The sequence below is a fragment of the Stigmatopora argus genome, chromosome 10 (assembly GCF_051989625.1).
Source record: "Stigmatopora argus isolate UIUO_Sarg chromosome 10, RoL_Sarg_1.0, whole genome shotgun sequence".
Taxonomy (NCBI): domain Eukaryota; kingdom Metazoa; phylum Chordata; class Actinopteri; order Syngnathiformes; family Syngnathidae; genus Stigmatopora; species Stigmatopora argus.
The window spans coordinates 17,423,363-17,438,754 of NC_135396.1; the positions used below are offsets into that span (position 1 = coordinate 17,423,363).

The window sequence follows — 15,392 nt, forward strand, 5'->3', positions numbered from 1 at the left end:
TCCCTTCAACCACATTTGTACTCCCTATTAAAATCATGAATATGGAGGTGAAAATTGCGAATCTGGGGTGCCTTATTCGCGTGAAATAATAAAATTCAACAATTTTAAGGGTGAGACATATACGCGGTGCGGATTATATGCGGGTAAATACGGTATGTTATTTTTGTTTACATTTTATATCGATTTTGCGCAAATCGCATTCATCCCTGATGAAAGCATAAAACTCCGGAAATGGGACAAGGGTACTCCTGAAATGGGGTCGATGGAGGTTGGCAGCTCTGCATCGCTATGATATTGACAACTCTTTGACATGGCCTCTCTGTACTGAACGAGAAGATCGACTGTTACTCCTTTGAAGTTTCATTTAATGCTAAGTTGTTTTGAATTCATAATTTGAAATAGTTTGTGTTTGTGTGCTTTTTCTGTTGCCTAATATTAGCTTCCTTTTTACACCTATGCAGCTGACACGAATAGGAAATGTTTTTGCATGTTTAAGAATTTACATATAAAAGACCTGCTCTGCTTACAAAACAACTTCTGGCACCAATTTAAGTAAAGGCCAACACTCTATATTGGTTGAGAAACTCCCATTGACGGCGGTAGACGTCCGAGCTCAGTTAGAAATTGAGAGAATGAAGGTTCATCGGACGTCTACCGTCGTCAATGGCAGCCGATGTGTTAAATGAGTGCTCTTATTGATAATTTTGATATTTCAACACCTTGCTGTACTCTCTCTCTATCATGATTATAATTTTGAGAGCGAGTGAATCTGGCAACGAATTGTCCGTTCGACAAAATGTCCGGCGGCGAATCCGTCGACCAAACGTCCGTCCGACGAAATGTCCGTCGACCAAACGTCCGTTGGACGAGACGTCCGGGGACCAAGTGTCCGGGGACCAAGTGTCCGGGGACCAAGTGTCCGGGGACCAAGTGTCCGGGGACCAAGTGTCCGGGGACCAAGTGTCCGGGGACCAAGTGTCCGGGGACCAAGTGTCCGGGGACCAAGTGTCCGGGGACCAAGTGTCCGTCGACGAAACGTCCGGGTACCGTTGAGAAAGCCACAAAAGCAATAACCCAGCAGTCATAGGTGATATTAAATATTAATATGCACATTTCTTACATGTGGTTAGTACATATCATTCATAATAATCTCTATCTAAACATCATGTAGTTCAGAACTTCTGTTAAAAAAATCGTTACCAGCCTCAGTTCACTGGGTGTATCACTTCGGCTGGAAGATAGGCACCCATGGAATCGTATATCACCATTGATGTTGACGTGTGGAAAAAGCCATCAAATCTCATCACGTACGACTAATTAAGTCACACATTCAATTTCCTCCTCGTCCACGTGTTTCAGCAGCCCCACCGGCAAACAGGAGTGTTTTGTGTTTTTCGGAATCATTAAATGATGTTTGAACATCAGTTAATGGTTCCGAAAAACACTCTAGCTTTGTTTTTAACTGGAGAATGGCAATATAGCATGATTGAAAGCAAAAAAAGGGAAATTTACTTACAACCCCTTGACCCGCCCATCTTAACAGACATTAGTTTCACTTTTCACATAATATATAATAATAATATAATCGGACATAGGCCCTGTCTTCATTATCACAACACAAAAAGCCTACTTGTCATCACACGCAGAAACTGCGTGTGACGAAATTGATGGTGCTTCTCCATAAACTACGTTTACTGCGCAAAAGACCTAAATAAGTGTAAGTTACGGACTTGTAATTTGGCATTCTGCTGTTGTGGATACAGGTCGCTTACCTCTCGCTTACCTCTCACTGTCTTTCACTTACCTTACTTCAGTCAGCTAGTAGGAGGCAGATCACCACCCAAACATCTTTTCATATTACCGCAGAAGGGAATGTGTGTTATGTTCCCGCGAGTTTAGATTTCTGATGGATGTGGGGAAAAAACTGTCCTTAAGCCTACTTGTCCGTGCTTTGTGGGACCTATAGCGTCTGCCAGAGGGCAGCAGCTGGAACAGATTGTGACCAGGGTGGTAAGGGTCCCCTATGATGTTCTTGGCTCTGCTGAGGTAACGAGGGCTGGCAATGTCTTCCAGTGAGGGCAGAGAGCAGCCGACAATCCTCTGGGCAGTGTTAATCACTTTCTGCATGGCCTTTTTGTCTGCCGCCGTGCTTCCAGCGTACCACACTGTGATGCCGTACGCCAGGATGCTCTCTACAGTGGTTCTATAGAAGGTTATCAGAAGCTTGGTGCCCAAGTTGTTCTTCCTAAGTACCCTGAGGAAATGGAGTCGTTTCTGAGCCTTCTTCACCACTGCCGTGATGTTTGTAGACCATGAGAGCTTATCCGTGACGTGGACCCCCAGGAATTTAAAGGACTGGACCCTGTCTACACATACTCCATTTATGAGGAGTGGGGCCAGATCTGTGCCGTGTTTGCGAAAGTCCAGGATTATTTCTTTAGTTTTTGTGGTGTTCAGTGTGAGATTGTTCACCGAGCACCACGAAGACAAATTGTTGACCTCATCTCTGTAAGCCGACTCATCCCCTCCTGAGATGAGTCCGACCACAGTGGTGTCGTCAGCGAATTTGATGATGGCGTTAGACTGGTGGGTGGGTGTACAGTCGTATGTGTACAGGGAGTACAGAAGAGGACTCAGTACACAGCCTTGAGGGGAGCCAGTGCTTAGTGTAATGGAGGAAGAGAGGTGGGGACCAAGTCTAACAGTTTGTGGTCGGTTGGTTAAGAAGTTCTTAATCCAGCAGCAGATCGAAGAGGATAGTCCAAGGTGGGAGAGTTTTAGTCAGAATGTCCGGTATTATAGTGTTGAAGGCTGAGCTATAGTCAATGAAGAGCATCCTCACGTAGTTCCCATAGTGTTCCAGGTGGCTCAGTGCTGTATGAAGAGCAATGGCAATAGCATCATCAGTGGACCTGTTTGCTCTATAAGCAAACTGGTGATACTTAAACTTGAGTAATCCTATTAAGACCATAGGTCTCTAGAAACAATGTGAAGGTGGACATAAAGGGTCAGAATGCAGTAATTAAACAAGCAGCAAGTTAGAGTAAATTCATATCATTATTCACAATACTGTATAATGTACATTTGCTTGTCCTATATTATAACCAATAAGTCTAATGTAAGTACGTTTGTCTCTTTCAGGTTATTTCACTAAATCGGACGCTGGTGGAGAGGGGCTTGGGTGTATGGGTGGATAGCTTTTGAACCATCACTGCTTGAAGATACATCACTTGATGTTTTTTTTCTTTGTTTCCCTGTTCCTTTTTTTGGTTCTCTTAAAGAGCAAAGAGCCCAAAGAAACTAAAAGGCTACACGTGAATAGGGGAAAACGGTCTATATTGTAACTTAAATAAAGGTTTATCCCATATTTCTCTTCCCCAACCTGATGTTTTGCACTAGGGTTTTGGCCAACATTCAGTCATCATACTGTGATCAGTCAGATTGTGTAGACATATGTAAACCATAATTCTAAACTCAGTGAGCTGTTGAGATCAGTAAATTACAAGATTTTTTTTTTGCAAAACTTATATTATACATCAACACTCGGCAGGGACAATAATTTTATGAGGCTGAGTTGATGGGGATATTAGTAGCCAGCATGAAGAGGATCACCTGTCTGGGCAATAGCTGTGCTTCAAGTTTGATTGGACTAAAGCACTGGATGGTCAACCTCTAGCCTGAGATCCTGTTGACTTGACTTTTTAATGCTGTTCTCTGCATTTGTGCTCCGGGCTGTGTGCAGACTATCAGGGATTCTTTTTGACCAAACCTTTGCAACTTTTCCATTTGCACCACCAAACCAAGTATTAAGATTAGTTAATGATTTGATAATAGCTTTATTTAATTTAAGTCTGGGCTTTGTGTTACAATGTGAGATTCTAATCATCTATTAAGATGGCAAAACAATCTAAATCGGTTGTTCTTAACCTGGGTTTGATCGTACCCTATGGGTTTGGTGAGTTGGTCTCAGGGGTTGTGGAGCCTCTGCTCCTGAGGTCAAGACACGTTGACTCATCCTGTCTATACACGATAGCATGTCCCCCTTGACCATCGCTGGCTGCAGATGATCACGTGACATTGCTTGACCAATCAGTGCTGCAAGGAATTTATATATCTTGAATTTGAAAAAAAATGTTTTATTTTAAACTAAAGTAGGGTTTGGTGAATGTGCATATGATACTGGTGGGGTTCGGTAGCTCCAAAATGTTAAGAACCACTGATCTAAACCCTAAGGCAGTGTTTCCCAACCACTATACCGCCAGCAGTTACCTGACAAGAAGTCATACATTGTAATATTCCCACAGAAACGTTGTGATATTACAAAATTCAAATCATAATATTGCAAGATTAAAGTTGCTTTGTTGCTTATTTTTAATGTAACATGAACCGAAAGTTTGGTTTCATGGGCGTCAACTTTCAGCGATGTCAAGTCTGAACACAAAACTGCTTTTTGCATTACATTAAGCGATAGAAGTGATCTTGGGAGAAAACAATTATAAGAATAAAATCGTGACATTAGTTATTTTTACATCATGTAAGCCGGATGTTGTTGGTCTGCAGACCTCAAATATTCATGATCTGTGTGAAATATTAGATATTAATACTTTTTGGTGTATTTTTTTTAATCCCTGTTAATAAAACGTGACTATCTTTTAAATATAGGTGACGGAGTTTTAAATTAGAAGATTTTCATCTGTTGTTGTGCCTTCAGATTTTTGCACTGCAAAGTGTGCTGCGGGGCAAAAATGGTTGGGAAACCCTGCCATGAGAGATATAGAACTGTGCTACTAGAGCTGGGCGATATGACACAAATTATTATCATGATTTATCATTTTTATTTTTATAAATTTACCTTCAAACCAAAAGTTGCTGACGAATATGAAATATATAAAATACAGTCATCCCTTGAATATTGCGGTTATTGTAGACCAGACATGGCCGCAATGAACAAAAAAACTGCCAAGTGGGATCACCCCCATTATTACTACCACAATACATGCTTCCGTGCCTATATAGAAATACAAGTACACAAGTATAATTATCCAAAAGTATATTTATTACACATTACATAGGTTGGCAAACATAGGTTGTATCAGTGAAGTGGTGGTCGGGGCAGGAACTCCACTTGAACCTCGGCGTAATGAGGTCGGTGGCATGTCCTCCGGCACAGCCCAATAGGAGGACCTTGAAAAGTAGCCCCCTCTCGGCGAGGTACAGCTTCACGTTTGGAATGAAGCCTTTCAAAAACCAGTCCTTTGGCTGCCGCCCAACTGTCGTCGCACCCGACCTCTTTGGCCCCTCTCAAAGGTGATGAGCCCATGTGAGGGGGAACCCACGTCATCTCTTCGGGCTGTGCCCGGCCGGGCCCCATGGGTGTAGGCCAGAGTGGGGCCCCGGTGACCCGCGTCCGGGTGAGGAAATACGCCATTCAATGGTTTTACTCATCATAAGAGGTCTTCTGAGCCATTTTTGTCTGGTCCCTCAGCTCAGACCAGTTTGCCATGGGTAACCCTACCAGGGGCACAAGGTCCCAGACAACATAGATCCAAGGATCCCTGGGACACACAAACCGCACCACCACATTAAGGTAATGACTCATTGTTGGGGATCCTTGGCGATCCGATCACCGGCTGCAGAAATTGGGTCTTGGGACGTGGAATGTCACCTCTCTAGATGGGAAAGAGCCTGAGCTACTGCGTGAGGTTGAGAAATTCCGGCCCGACATAGCTCACCTCTACGCACAGCTTGGGTTCCGGTACCACTCCTCTCGAGGGGGGTTGGGCACTCTTCCACTCCAGAGTTGCCCGCGGTGAGAGGCGTCGAGCGGGTGTGAGCATACTTGGATACTTGTACTTGCATACTCAAAGTCGGATCCGTTTCCAGTGGGGGTTGGACTCCGCCATGGCCGCCCTATTTTACCGATTCTGTTCATCCCTTTTAATAATAATAATCGGACATAGGCCCTGTCGTCATCATCAACAACAAAAGCCTACTTGTCATCACACCCAGAAACTGCGTATGACGAAATTGGTAGTGCTTCTCCATAAGGTGCGTTTACTCGGCAAAAGACCTAAATAAGTGATAGTTACGGACTTGTAATTTGGCATTCTGCTGTTATGGATACAGGTCACTTACCTCTCGCTGTCTTTCACTTACCTTCAGTCAGCTAGTAGGAGGCAGATCACCACCCAAACATCTTTTCATATTACCTCAGAAGGGAATGTGTGTTGTGTTACCGCAAATTTAGAGTTCTGATGGATGTGGGGAAAAAACTGGTCCTTAAGCATATTTGTCCGTACTTTGTGGGACCCATAGCGTCTGCCCGAGGGCAGCAGCTGGAACAGATTGTGACCAGGGTGGTATGGGTCCCCTATGATGTTCCTGGCTCTGCTGAGGTAACGAGGGCTGGCAATGTCTTCCAGTGAGGGCAGAGAGCAGCCGACAATCCTCTGGGCAGTGTTAATCACTCTCTGGGGCAGAATATCTAGGTGCAGCCGTGGCGTTGTGAGGGTCAGGTTTGGTGGCCTCAGTATTGCACCCCTGCTTTTTGCGGAGGTGGTTCTGTTGGCTTCATCAGGCCGTGATCTCCAACATTCGCTGGAATGATTCGCAACAGAGTGTAAAGCGGTCGTGATGAGAATCAGCACCTCCAAATCTGAGACCATGGTCCTCAGTCGGAAAAAGGTGGCATGTACTCTCCGGATCAGGGATCAGGTCCTTCCCCGGGTGGAGGAGTTTAAGTATCTTGGGGTCTTGTTCACGAGTGAGGGAAGAATGGATCGACAGGGGGATCGGTGCAGCGTCTGCAGTGATGTGGACTCTGCACTGGTCCGTTGTGGTGTAGAAGAAGCTGAGCCAAAAGGTGAGGCTCTCTATTTACCGGTCGATCTATGTTCCCACCCTCATCTATGGTCACAAGCTGTGGGTCGTGACCGAAAGAACAAGGTCCCATATACAAGCGGCTGAAACTAGTTTCCTCCGCAGGATGTCCGGACTCTCCCTTAGATATAAGGTGAGAAGTTCGGTCATCCTCGGAGTAGAGCCGCTGCTCCTTCGGATCGAGAGGAGCCAGATGAGTTGGCTTGGGTATCAGATCAGGACTTGGCAGGTGTTCCGGGCACGTCCCACTGGGAGGAGTGCACGGGGCCGACCTCGGACACACTGGGGAAACTATGTCTTCCGGCTGGCCCGGGAACACCTTGTGATACTCCCGGAAGAGCTGGATGAAGTAACTGGGAAGAGGGAAGTCTGGGCTTCCCTGCTGAAGCTGCTGCCCCAACGACCCAACTTCGGATAAGCGGAAGATGAGATGAGATGAGAGATGAGCTTTCCTGTTGCTCATCCAGTACACAAGCAGCAATGCTTTGTTCTTGTTTTTCAAAGCGTGGGGAAGGTCAAAATTGTAAATTAAGGCTGGTTTTACCATGAACCCAGCAGCATTCCCACACGTGAGTGTCAGGCGATCCTGGTGAACTTTGACTGCTGGCACTTTAAGTTCATCGTTGAATAAAAATGTGCAGGAAGGCATTCACTTCCAGAAAAGGCGAGTCTTGTCCATGTTTTAAACTTGCACTGGAAGATAACCATTCATCATTTTAGCAAACACTTCCTCGATTAACCTTTTTGCTGCTAATTGGTCTGCAGATGAGGCTTTTCCATGGAGCGAAACACTTTTTAAACCATACCTCTTCTTGTATTCAAACCAGCCCTTGCTTGCAGTAAAATCACGAGGCTCACTCGCGGCACTGGTACTTGGCTGAGGCTCACAGTCATGGTTTTCGTCAGGAGCTAAGCTATCGTACAAGGTCTTGGCTTTGGTTCTGATCATGTTTTTATCCAGAGGATTGTTTTTCAGCCTACATTCTGAGACCCAGACTGATAGGGCATTCTCCATCTTGGCGAGGATTTTATTCCTCGTAGTTGCCAATCGCTTGGTGTCCTTTTGAAAAGGATATTCTGGCCGTCTTTCGAATGTTGGCCTCTTCCTTTTTTATGTAACGCACGGTAGATTCGTTGATGTCGTAATGGCGCGCTATATTGGCATACTTTTTGCCCGCTTTCAGCATGTCGAGCAACTCTACCTTTTCGGTCATGGTCGTCTTTTGTTTTTTCTTCACCTCATTTGATGCCTTCAATGATGCTGGGCGCTTGGGAGGCGTTTTCAGCCGGGATGTAAAATCCAAACAAATGCAGAATTCATTCAAGTACTATAGTCTCTGTACGCGATGCGAAATGCATTTCGCTGGAAACAAGAAAAGACCATGCCGCGGGTTTTGCAACTATTTATAGTTTTTGGCGCGTTCTTCTTTGGTGCTCAGACCCTACCATTTCAGCGCAGAAGAAGTGGTGCTCTGACTTATGCCATTTTCTCCGCCGTTTTCACCGCCATTTATCTGTCTTCCGGTTGCGAGTTTTTTTAATAGCAGAAAGAAATCCGCGATGTAGTGAATTTGGGTAAGTTCAAGCCGCGAAGTGAAGAAGGAACTAATCAACACCATCACCATTGGCAAGCACACTATTTACAGCCTCACAAAAAGAAAGAGTAAATTTACCTCGCATATGGCCATTTACAAAAAATAAAATAAAAAATACAAATTTGGATGAACTTAACCCATTTTTACGCAAGATAAGTTTTAGATTTTTTGCAACGTTTTCAGAACATTTACATTGAAGAGGGAAACACCTTGATATCAAGTAAGAAAAATATTACAAGCTGTCCTCAAATGAGGACAATGGGTTAAGGGCATTTTCATTAAGGCTGCTCATTCCATGGGTATTTATGTGGCATAAAAAAGGAAGAAAACACCAGGGGGAATTCACTTGGATCTTTAAGTGTATCGGATCTGTGTTGTCCTGCATCACATAATCGCTTATTTTGGCCATGTATTGTCCTCTTGTGTTCATGCTCCGTATTACCCTCTTTTGCTAACCTAAAAACATGTTTTCTTTATCATCCTCCTGAGTGCTCATGTCACAACAGCGTCCCCGTTCTCTTGGGGGTCGGGAGGTGTAATTGCAGTTTAAAATTATCATTTATTTTCTTGTTTTAATTATTGTTGAGAAAAAAAATTCGCGATAATTATCGTTATCGTTTTATTGCCCAGCTCTGTGCTACTAAACTAAACTACATGGTGAACTACTAAATTTACATTGTGGGTCTAATCCCTAGGAAAATTGATTGAAGTACAGTTTGAGTATAGTATTAATGGGTTGTTTCAGACTACAAGAGGAGTCATTCCTATGCATTATGGCTTACTTTAAATTCATAACAGGCCTTTCACTCTTTCACTGCCATCTCTCCCAATTAGAATGCAAATTTCAATGCTTGAAGTTTAGATGAAATTCATAACATGTATGCAGGATTTGGACAATGTATCTGTTTTTTGGAGTTCAATAGCTAAAAAAACAGATTTGTATTTGACTGTTCATTCTCATCTAGTTTAAAAGGGGGAAAAGCAATCATAAAATCGCACTACAGTAATACCTTGAGATACGCGCTTAATGCGTTTCGGGACCGAACTTGTATGTCAATTTACTCGTATCTCAAATCAATTTTTCCCATGGATAATAACAAAATATGAATTAATACGTTCCCGCCCTCTGGGGGAAAAACAAACAAACAGGATATTACAATGGAAAAACATTTTATTTGTTCTAATTCACCACCTACTCACAAAGTAACTAATACCCATCTAGATATTATGATCTTCAATACTAAAATGTGACATTTTTCAATACAGACAGACAGTAGCGCGGAGTGCTCGGAGGAGGGAGAGAGAAAGGGACAGGAGAGAGAGACTTAAAGGCAACATGCTCATAACATAAACTTTAAATTTAAATTAACCTGGATTACTATTCACACGGAGTTTGCATGTTCTTTGCAGCCTGCGTGGGTTTCCTCCTGGTACTCCGGTTTCCTCCCACATTCCAAAAACATGCATGGTAGGCTGATTGGACACTCTAAATTACCCCTAGGTATGGGTGTGAGAGTGCATGTTTGTCCGTCTCTTTGTGCCCTGCGATCGGCTGGTCACTGATTCAGTGTGTCCCCCCCCTCTGGCCCGGAGTCAGCTGGGATAGGCTCCAGCACCCCCCACACCCTTAATGAGGGTAAAGCGAATCAGAAAATAAGATGAGATTCACACACTTAAAAATAAGTTTTAATCTTACATTACACTAAATTTAAACCTTCTTGTTCGATAACCGAGTCAAAGAAGTTAATGTATTCGGAACTTACTGGCTTCTCCATGCCTCAGAACCGAGTGTTCACTTTTTTAAATTATCGAACCAGCCACGACTCGCTTTGAAGGGTTTCGCTGGTGTCTTTTTCAAATGCTTGCTTTGCTTTCAAGTTCATGTAGATTCCGCTAACTTTTTTGCAGATTATCGACTCGATCATCCTGTCTCCAGTTTAAAAAATGCCACCTGTACAGCCCGGTGCTCATAGATATCTTTATGCGAGGGAGATGTGGTGAGAAAGACAGAGCGATGGTGTTCTCATAGGAAGCCTCTCGCATACTTGGCCACCCGGGCGGCCGCACCGTGAACCATCAGGTTTGGTCATACAGTGGTACCTCGACATACGAGTGGCCCGACATACGAGCAATTTGAGATACGAGTAAAATTTCGGGCAAATATTTATCTTGAGATACGAGACAAATTTTGATATACGAGCAGACAGCGGACGCGAGATGCTGCTCATAAGAACATCATGGGCACTGTCTCTCTCCCCGCAACTCCCTCGTGTAATGTCTCTGGTCGCAACTCCCTCTTTGTAATGTCTCTGGTCGCAACTCCCTCTTTGTAATGTCTCTGCGAGCGCTGGGTGGAGCGTTGCATTTTTTCAGTTTTTTTCTCCGTTAGTCAGTGCGAATGGCGTATATACTACTTCTCGTTGGCAAGTGGTCGTGCGTTATCCTATTGTGAGGACATTTGTGTGCATGATTTTGGGAATATTTTGAAGGGAATACAAACTCAAACAACCCTCTATTGACTGAAAGTCTGTGTGGAGGCGGGGCAAAAAGAGCTAACCCGGGAGAAGAAAGGTATCAAAATGTCAAACAAAATTAGAATTAAGTTTAGTGTTAGGTTCGATTAAACTTATTTTTGTGTCTGCATCGTAATCCAAGTTCATTTAAATTTGTTTGTTATTTTACGAGCGCTTCCCGTACAAAAAGTCCCCCACCCCTCTCTCTACCCTTCGCTAAATTCGACTATTTTAGTTTTATTAAACACTGGTATACTATTAAACCACTAGTTATTTTTTGATACTTTGTTAATAGATGGCAAATTAGAACAAATAAAACTTTTTCCTATCCAATATCCTGTTTTTGGTGTTTTTTCAGAGGGTTGGAACGAATTAATTTGTTTTTAGTTCATTTCAATGGGAAACGTTCGTTTGAGTTACGAGAAAATCGACATACGAGCTCAGTCCTGGAACGAATTAAGCTCGTATCTCGAGGTACCACTGAATCTCAAAATTGTCTCGTATCTCATGGCAAAAATTTGCTCTGAATTTTCCCCATTTCTCAAAATTTCTCGTAATGTTTGGACACTTGTATGTTAAGGTATTACTGTATTCACACAAAGTAATTGCATACAATGTCATGATTTTGCAATTAGATTGAGCTTTGAAGAAATTTTATCAAACCAGCACTATCGCAGATTAATATCCGTTTTTATGTTTGCCTAATGTTCTTCTTTGAAACACCTGGTGTTTAGGCATTGATAACAATTCAAGGGTCATGTGAGAGCAACTGGTTGTCTGTCTCTGTGTGCCCTAAGACTGACTAGCAACCAGTTTAGGTTGTAGTCCATTTTTTGTCTGAAGTCAGCTGGGATAGGCTCCAGCGACCCACAACCACAGCAAGGATAAGCGAGACGATTCACACAAAAATTGTTATATTTGAGGAGGCTGAGCTCCATGCACACAGTGGACTTGACAAATGCTCCCCAAACAGCCCCCTTCCACCCCAAAAAACTATTTTGTCATTCACACTAAATTCCTGTGTTTTTATTGAGGCACACAATGATGAGAAATACAAAGCCTCTAATGCATCTGAAACCCAGGTGGATTGTGTAAACTTGTGTACCTGCAGAGAGCTGTTGATGAGTTTGTGTTTATTCCTATTGAAAAAAAAATCTTATTCTTTTGAATATGTATTCCTGAAACAAATTATGTAGTAAATACTGCAGGTGTCCTCTACTGCAATGCTCATTACCAAACTTCCACCATGCCTGAATAGTTTACCTGCAGGGAGCTGTTGATGAGTTTGTGTTTATTCCTATTGAAAAAAAAATCTTATTCTTTTGAATATGTATTCCTGAAACAAATTATGTAGTAAATACTGCAGGTGTCCTCTACTGCAATGCTCATTACCAAACTTCCACCATGCCTGAATAGTTACTTTGGCTATTTGTAAATAAGATCTGACTATTTTCTATAACACTGTGGAATTTAAAGGGAAGGGTATTTATTGCTATTTGTTCTGGTTCATCTTGCCTCAACCTTCTGGCTCACCTATATTGTTTTCTAAAATTGTGGGGCTCTTTTTGTTTTGAATTGCTAGATGAATCATTATTAGATTATTAGTGTGCTCAAAACATTTGAAATGTATATAGTAGTGTTTTTGCTATGCTTCTTTTCCATGATTGTACATATATAGAGGAAAACCTAATAAAGACTGTTTCAAGTGTTCATATACAATTTTTCAAATTGCTCTTTGTGGAGGAATTATAGAATGGCACTTGTTAATTCTAAAAGGCAGTATATAATTTTTTTTTAATCTGTATAGGGGAGAACAGTGCTGGTTGTCACAACTGATGAATACCTTACTCTCTGTTTCAGAATAATCATTTATTAGAAGATTGCGTTATTAGGTACTTAATGTGTTTGCTGAATTTGACATTTTAATTTTGCAACATTATCACTAATTATCAAAGACATCCTGACACTTCTCTTGTCTTGGATGGAGAGGGGCGGAGCTGTCAACCAATGGTGGGGGGACATGGTGGTCTGGCAATGGACCATGTTCTGCGCCTCTTTTGGCAGACCGGAGCTGCGGCCGCAAGCCTGCTTAAGCTGCTCGCCCCGCAACCTGACCTTGGATAAACTGATGATGATACACCTGACACTTAGTCTAAACCGGGGAAGCTCATTACGTCAATCGCGATCGACCGGTTGATCTCTAAGCCACTACTGGTAGATCGCCTGAGAGTAGGGCTTCAGTATATCGCAGAATTTATATTAAGTTTAAAAAAAAAAGTTCATAAGCAGGGGTCGGGAACCTTTTTGACAAAGAAAGCCATAAACACTTAATATTTTTAAATGTTATTCTTGAGAGCCATACTCAGAATTTAAAAATAAATGACCATGTGTGGATTTTTTTTGTGTCATATTGTCACTTTTAAAGAACAAAAGGCCCTGAATTATTTTGACAACATTGCTACACTTTTGCTAATCAATGAGTATCAGTGAGAGTATGCATGCAGAAAGTTGTAAATTTTAAAATATATATGATTTAAGGAGGGGCTACAAGTAGTGTCAACGTCACGACGTGATGCTCCTATTTGTGCGATCGGGACTCGGTACTTTCACCAGGGCTTTCCATATTTGACCTCGGAGAGCCACATGCAACCATCAAAAGAGCCACATATGGCTCCCGAGCTATAGGTTCCCTACCCCTGTTCATAAGTATCAAAAATCACCCTGAATTTGCAACCAAAAGACAGGAGATGAAAAACGACGGAAATCAGGACTCCGGTTCTTTGGTGCTGAATTGGGTGGCACTCGGTGCCAAAGAAGAAAAATTTCACTGCAGAAGAAGAATGACTAAGCTGGTGATCCGGCGACCCAGGCCCACTGGAACAGGCAGCGACACGGCATGTCGGGGAAGCGTTCCCTAACGTAACTCTAGAGAATGGTTATCTCCCGGAGCAATTTTTTTGGAAGATGATCTCTTGATATTCAAAGGTGAACTGAACGTGCGGGTCATCATCATATGTAGGGATGCCTGCTGGTAACAGCCAGCCTTAATGAACAAGTTTGACTGTCCGCACCCTTTAAAAAACAAGAACAAAGCCTTGCTGCCTGTCTCCTGGATGTGCATCCGGAAACCCTTCCCAAAATGTTTCATCCCGAATGCGAAGCTGTATCTCGCTGAAAGGGGGCTCCCCATCAAGGACTTAAACTAAAACTTCCATTAACCTATTTTTTATATCAATCAGTGATGAACTATTTTCACTGAGTATAGTATTTAAAGTATTTACATTTTTTATATCTACATTATATTTAGCAGTGGCGGGCGGTGCATTTTCTGGTAGCGCCTTCAACGTATCAATCCAACCCTCAAAAACTATTTTATGGCTATAAAACCTCTACTGCAGCTACAGCTGTGACACATAAAAAATAATCAATAAATTAATGCACAAAAATGGGGTAAAATCCACTTCCTAGCAGCATTTCATGATTAAATACAAATACTGGAGCTTTTCAGACATTAAAACCAGGCCAGGGGGTGATTTTCCCGGGAAAAGACAGCGATGAATGTCAATGGTGTACGGGCAAACATTGCCCGAAAATGGGGTAAAACCAGCCGAAAACAGCATTTATTGATTAAATACAAATACTGGAGCTTTTTAGACATCAGAATCGGGCCCAGAGTATAATTTCCCCGGTAAAAAGACAACGATGAACGTCGATACGTCCATACGTGAAATGACAAAAAATCTCACTAAAATGAGGTAAAATCCACTTCCTAGCAGCATTTATTGACTGAATACAAACACTGGAGCTTAAATACAAACACTGGAGCTTTTCAGATATCCGAACTTGGCCCACAATTGAAATATTATTTAGGAATATAGCCATATTTGTAATTTTACTCACCAAAAATCCTTTTTACACAATATCCATCCTCCTTTCTTTCTTCCTTCTTTCCTATCGCCATCGAAGCTAATGATGAAAGTCGAGCCTGTCCTGTCATATTTCCGGCATAGTCCGTTTTGAAAAATGGCATTAAATCAACACAACAACATACTATTTGCTTGTGGAGCTAAGTTAGCGCGCTGAAAGTGCCCCACACACCATTTTCCCGGCTGTAACAGGCTTGCTAGCTTCGGAGTTGACCGCCCTGTCTTAATGATGTCCATTTTTTTCCTGAAATAGTCCGTCTAGAAAATAGCTTTGTGAGCAAACAGAATATATTTGTTTTTGCTGCTGTCGGCCATAGTGGGTGGAGTTTGCGATCTCGGCTGCCTCGGTACTGCTTTGGCCCGCCTACTAGCCAATCATAGTTTGTGAAAGCAATGACATGTCCCAGCCAGCAAAATGCTAACGCCTATGAAAAATCATTGTGGGGTTGCCAACTCGAAATCTGATTGGTTAAAAGCAA

At 42.6% G+C, this 15,392-nt stretch overlaps 1 protein-coding gene across 1 annotated transcript in view; it reads left to right on the top strand.

Annotated features, from left to right (window-relative positions):
• Positions 1 to 12,697, top strand: part of akap1b (A kinase (PRKA) anchor protein 1b) — a 73,448-nt gene extending 60,751 nt beyond the window's left edge. The window contains exon 11 of the mRNA XM_077610669.1: positions 3,142 to 12,697. Coding sequence (XP_077466795.1) covers positions 3,142 to 3,204 — 63 coding nt within the window. The 3' untranslated portion in view covers positions 3,205 to 12,697. The remainder of the gene's footprint in view (positions 1 to 3,141) is intronic.
• Positions 12,698 to 15,392: the final 2,695 nt, after the last annotated feature.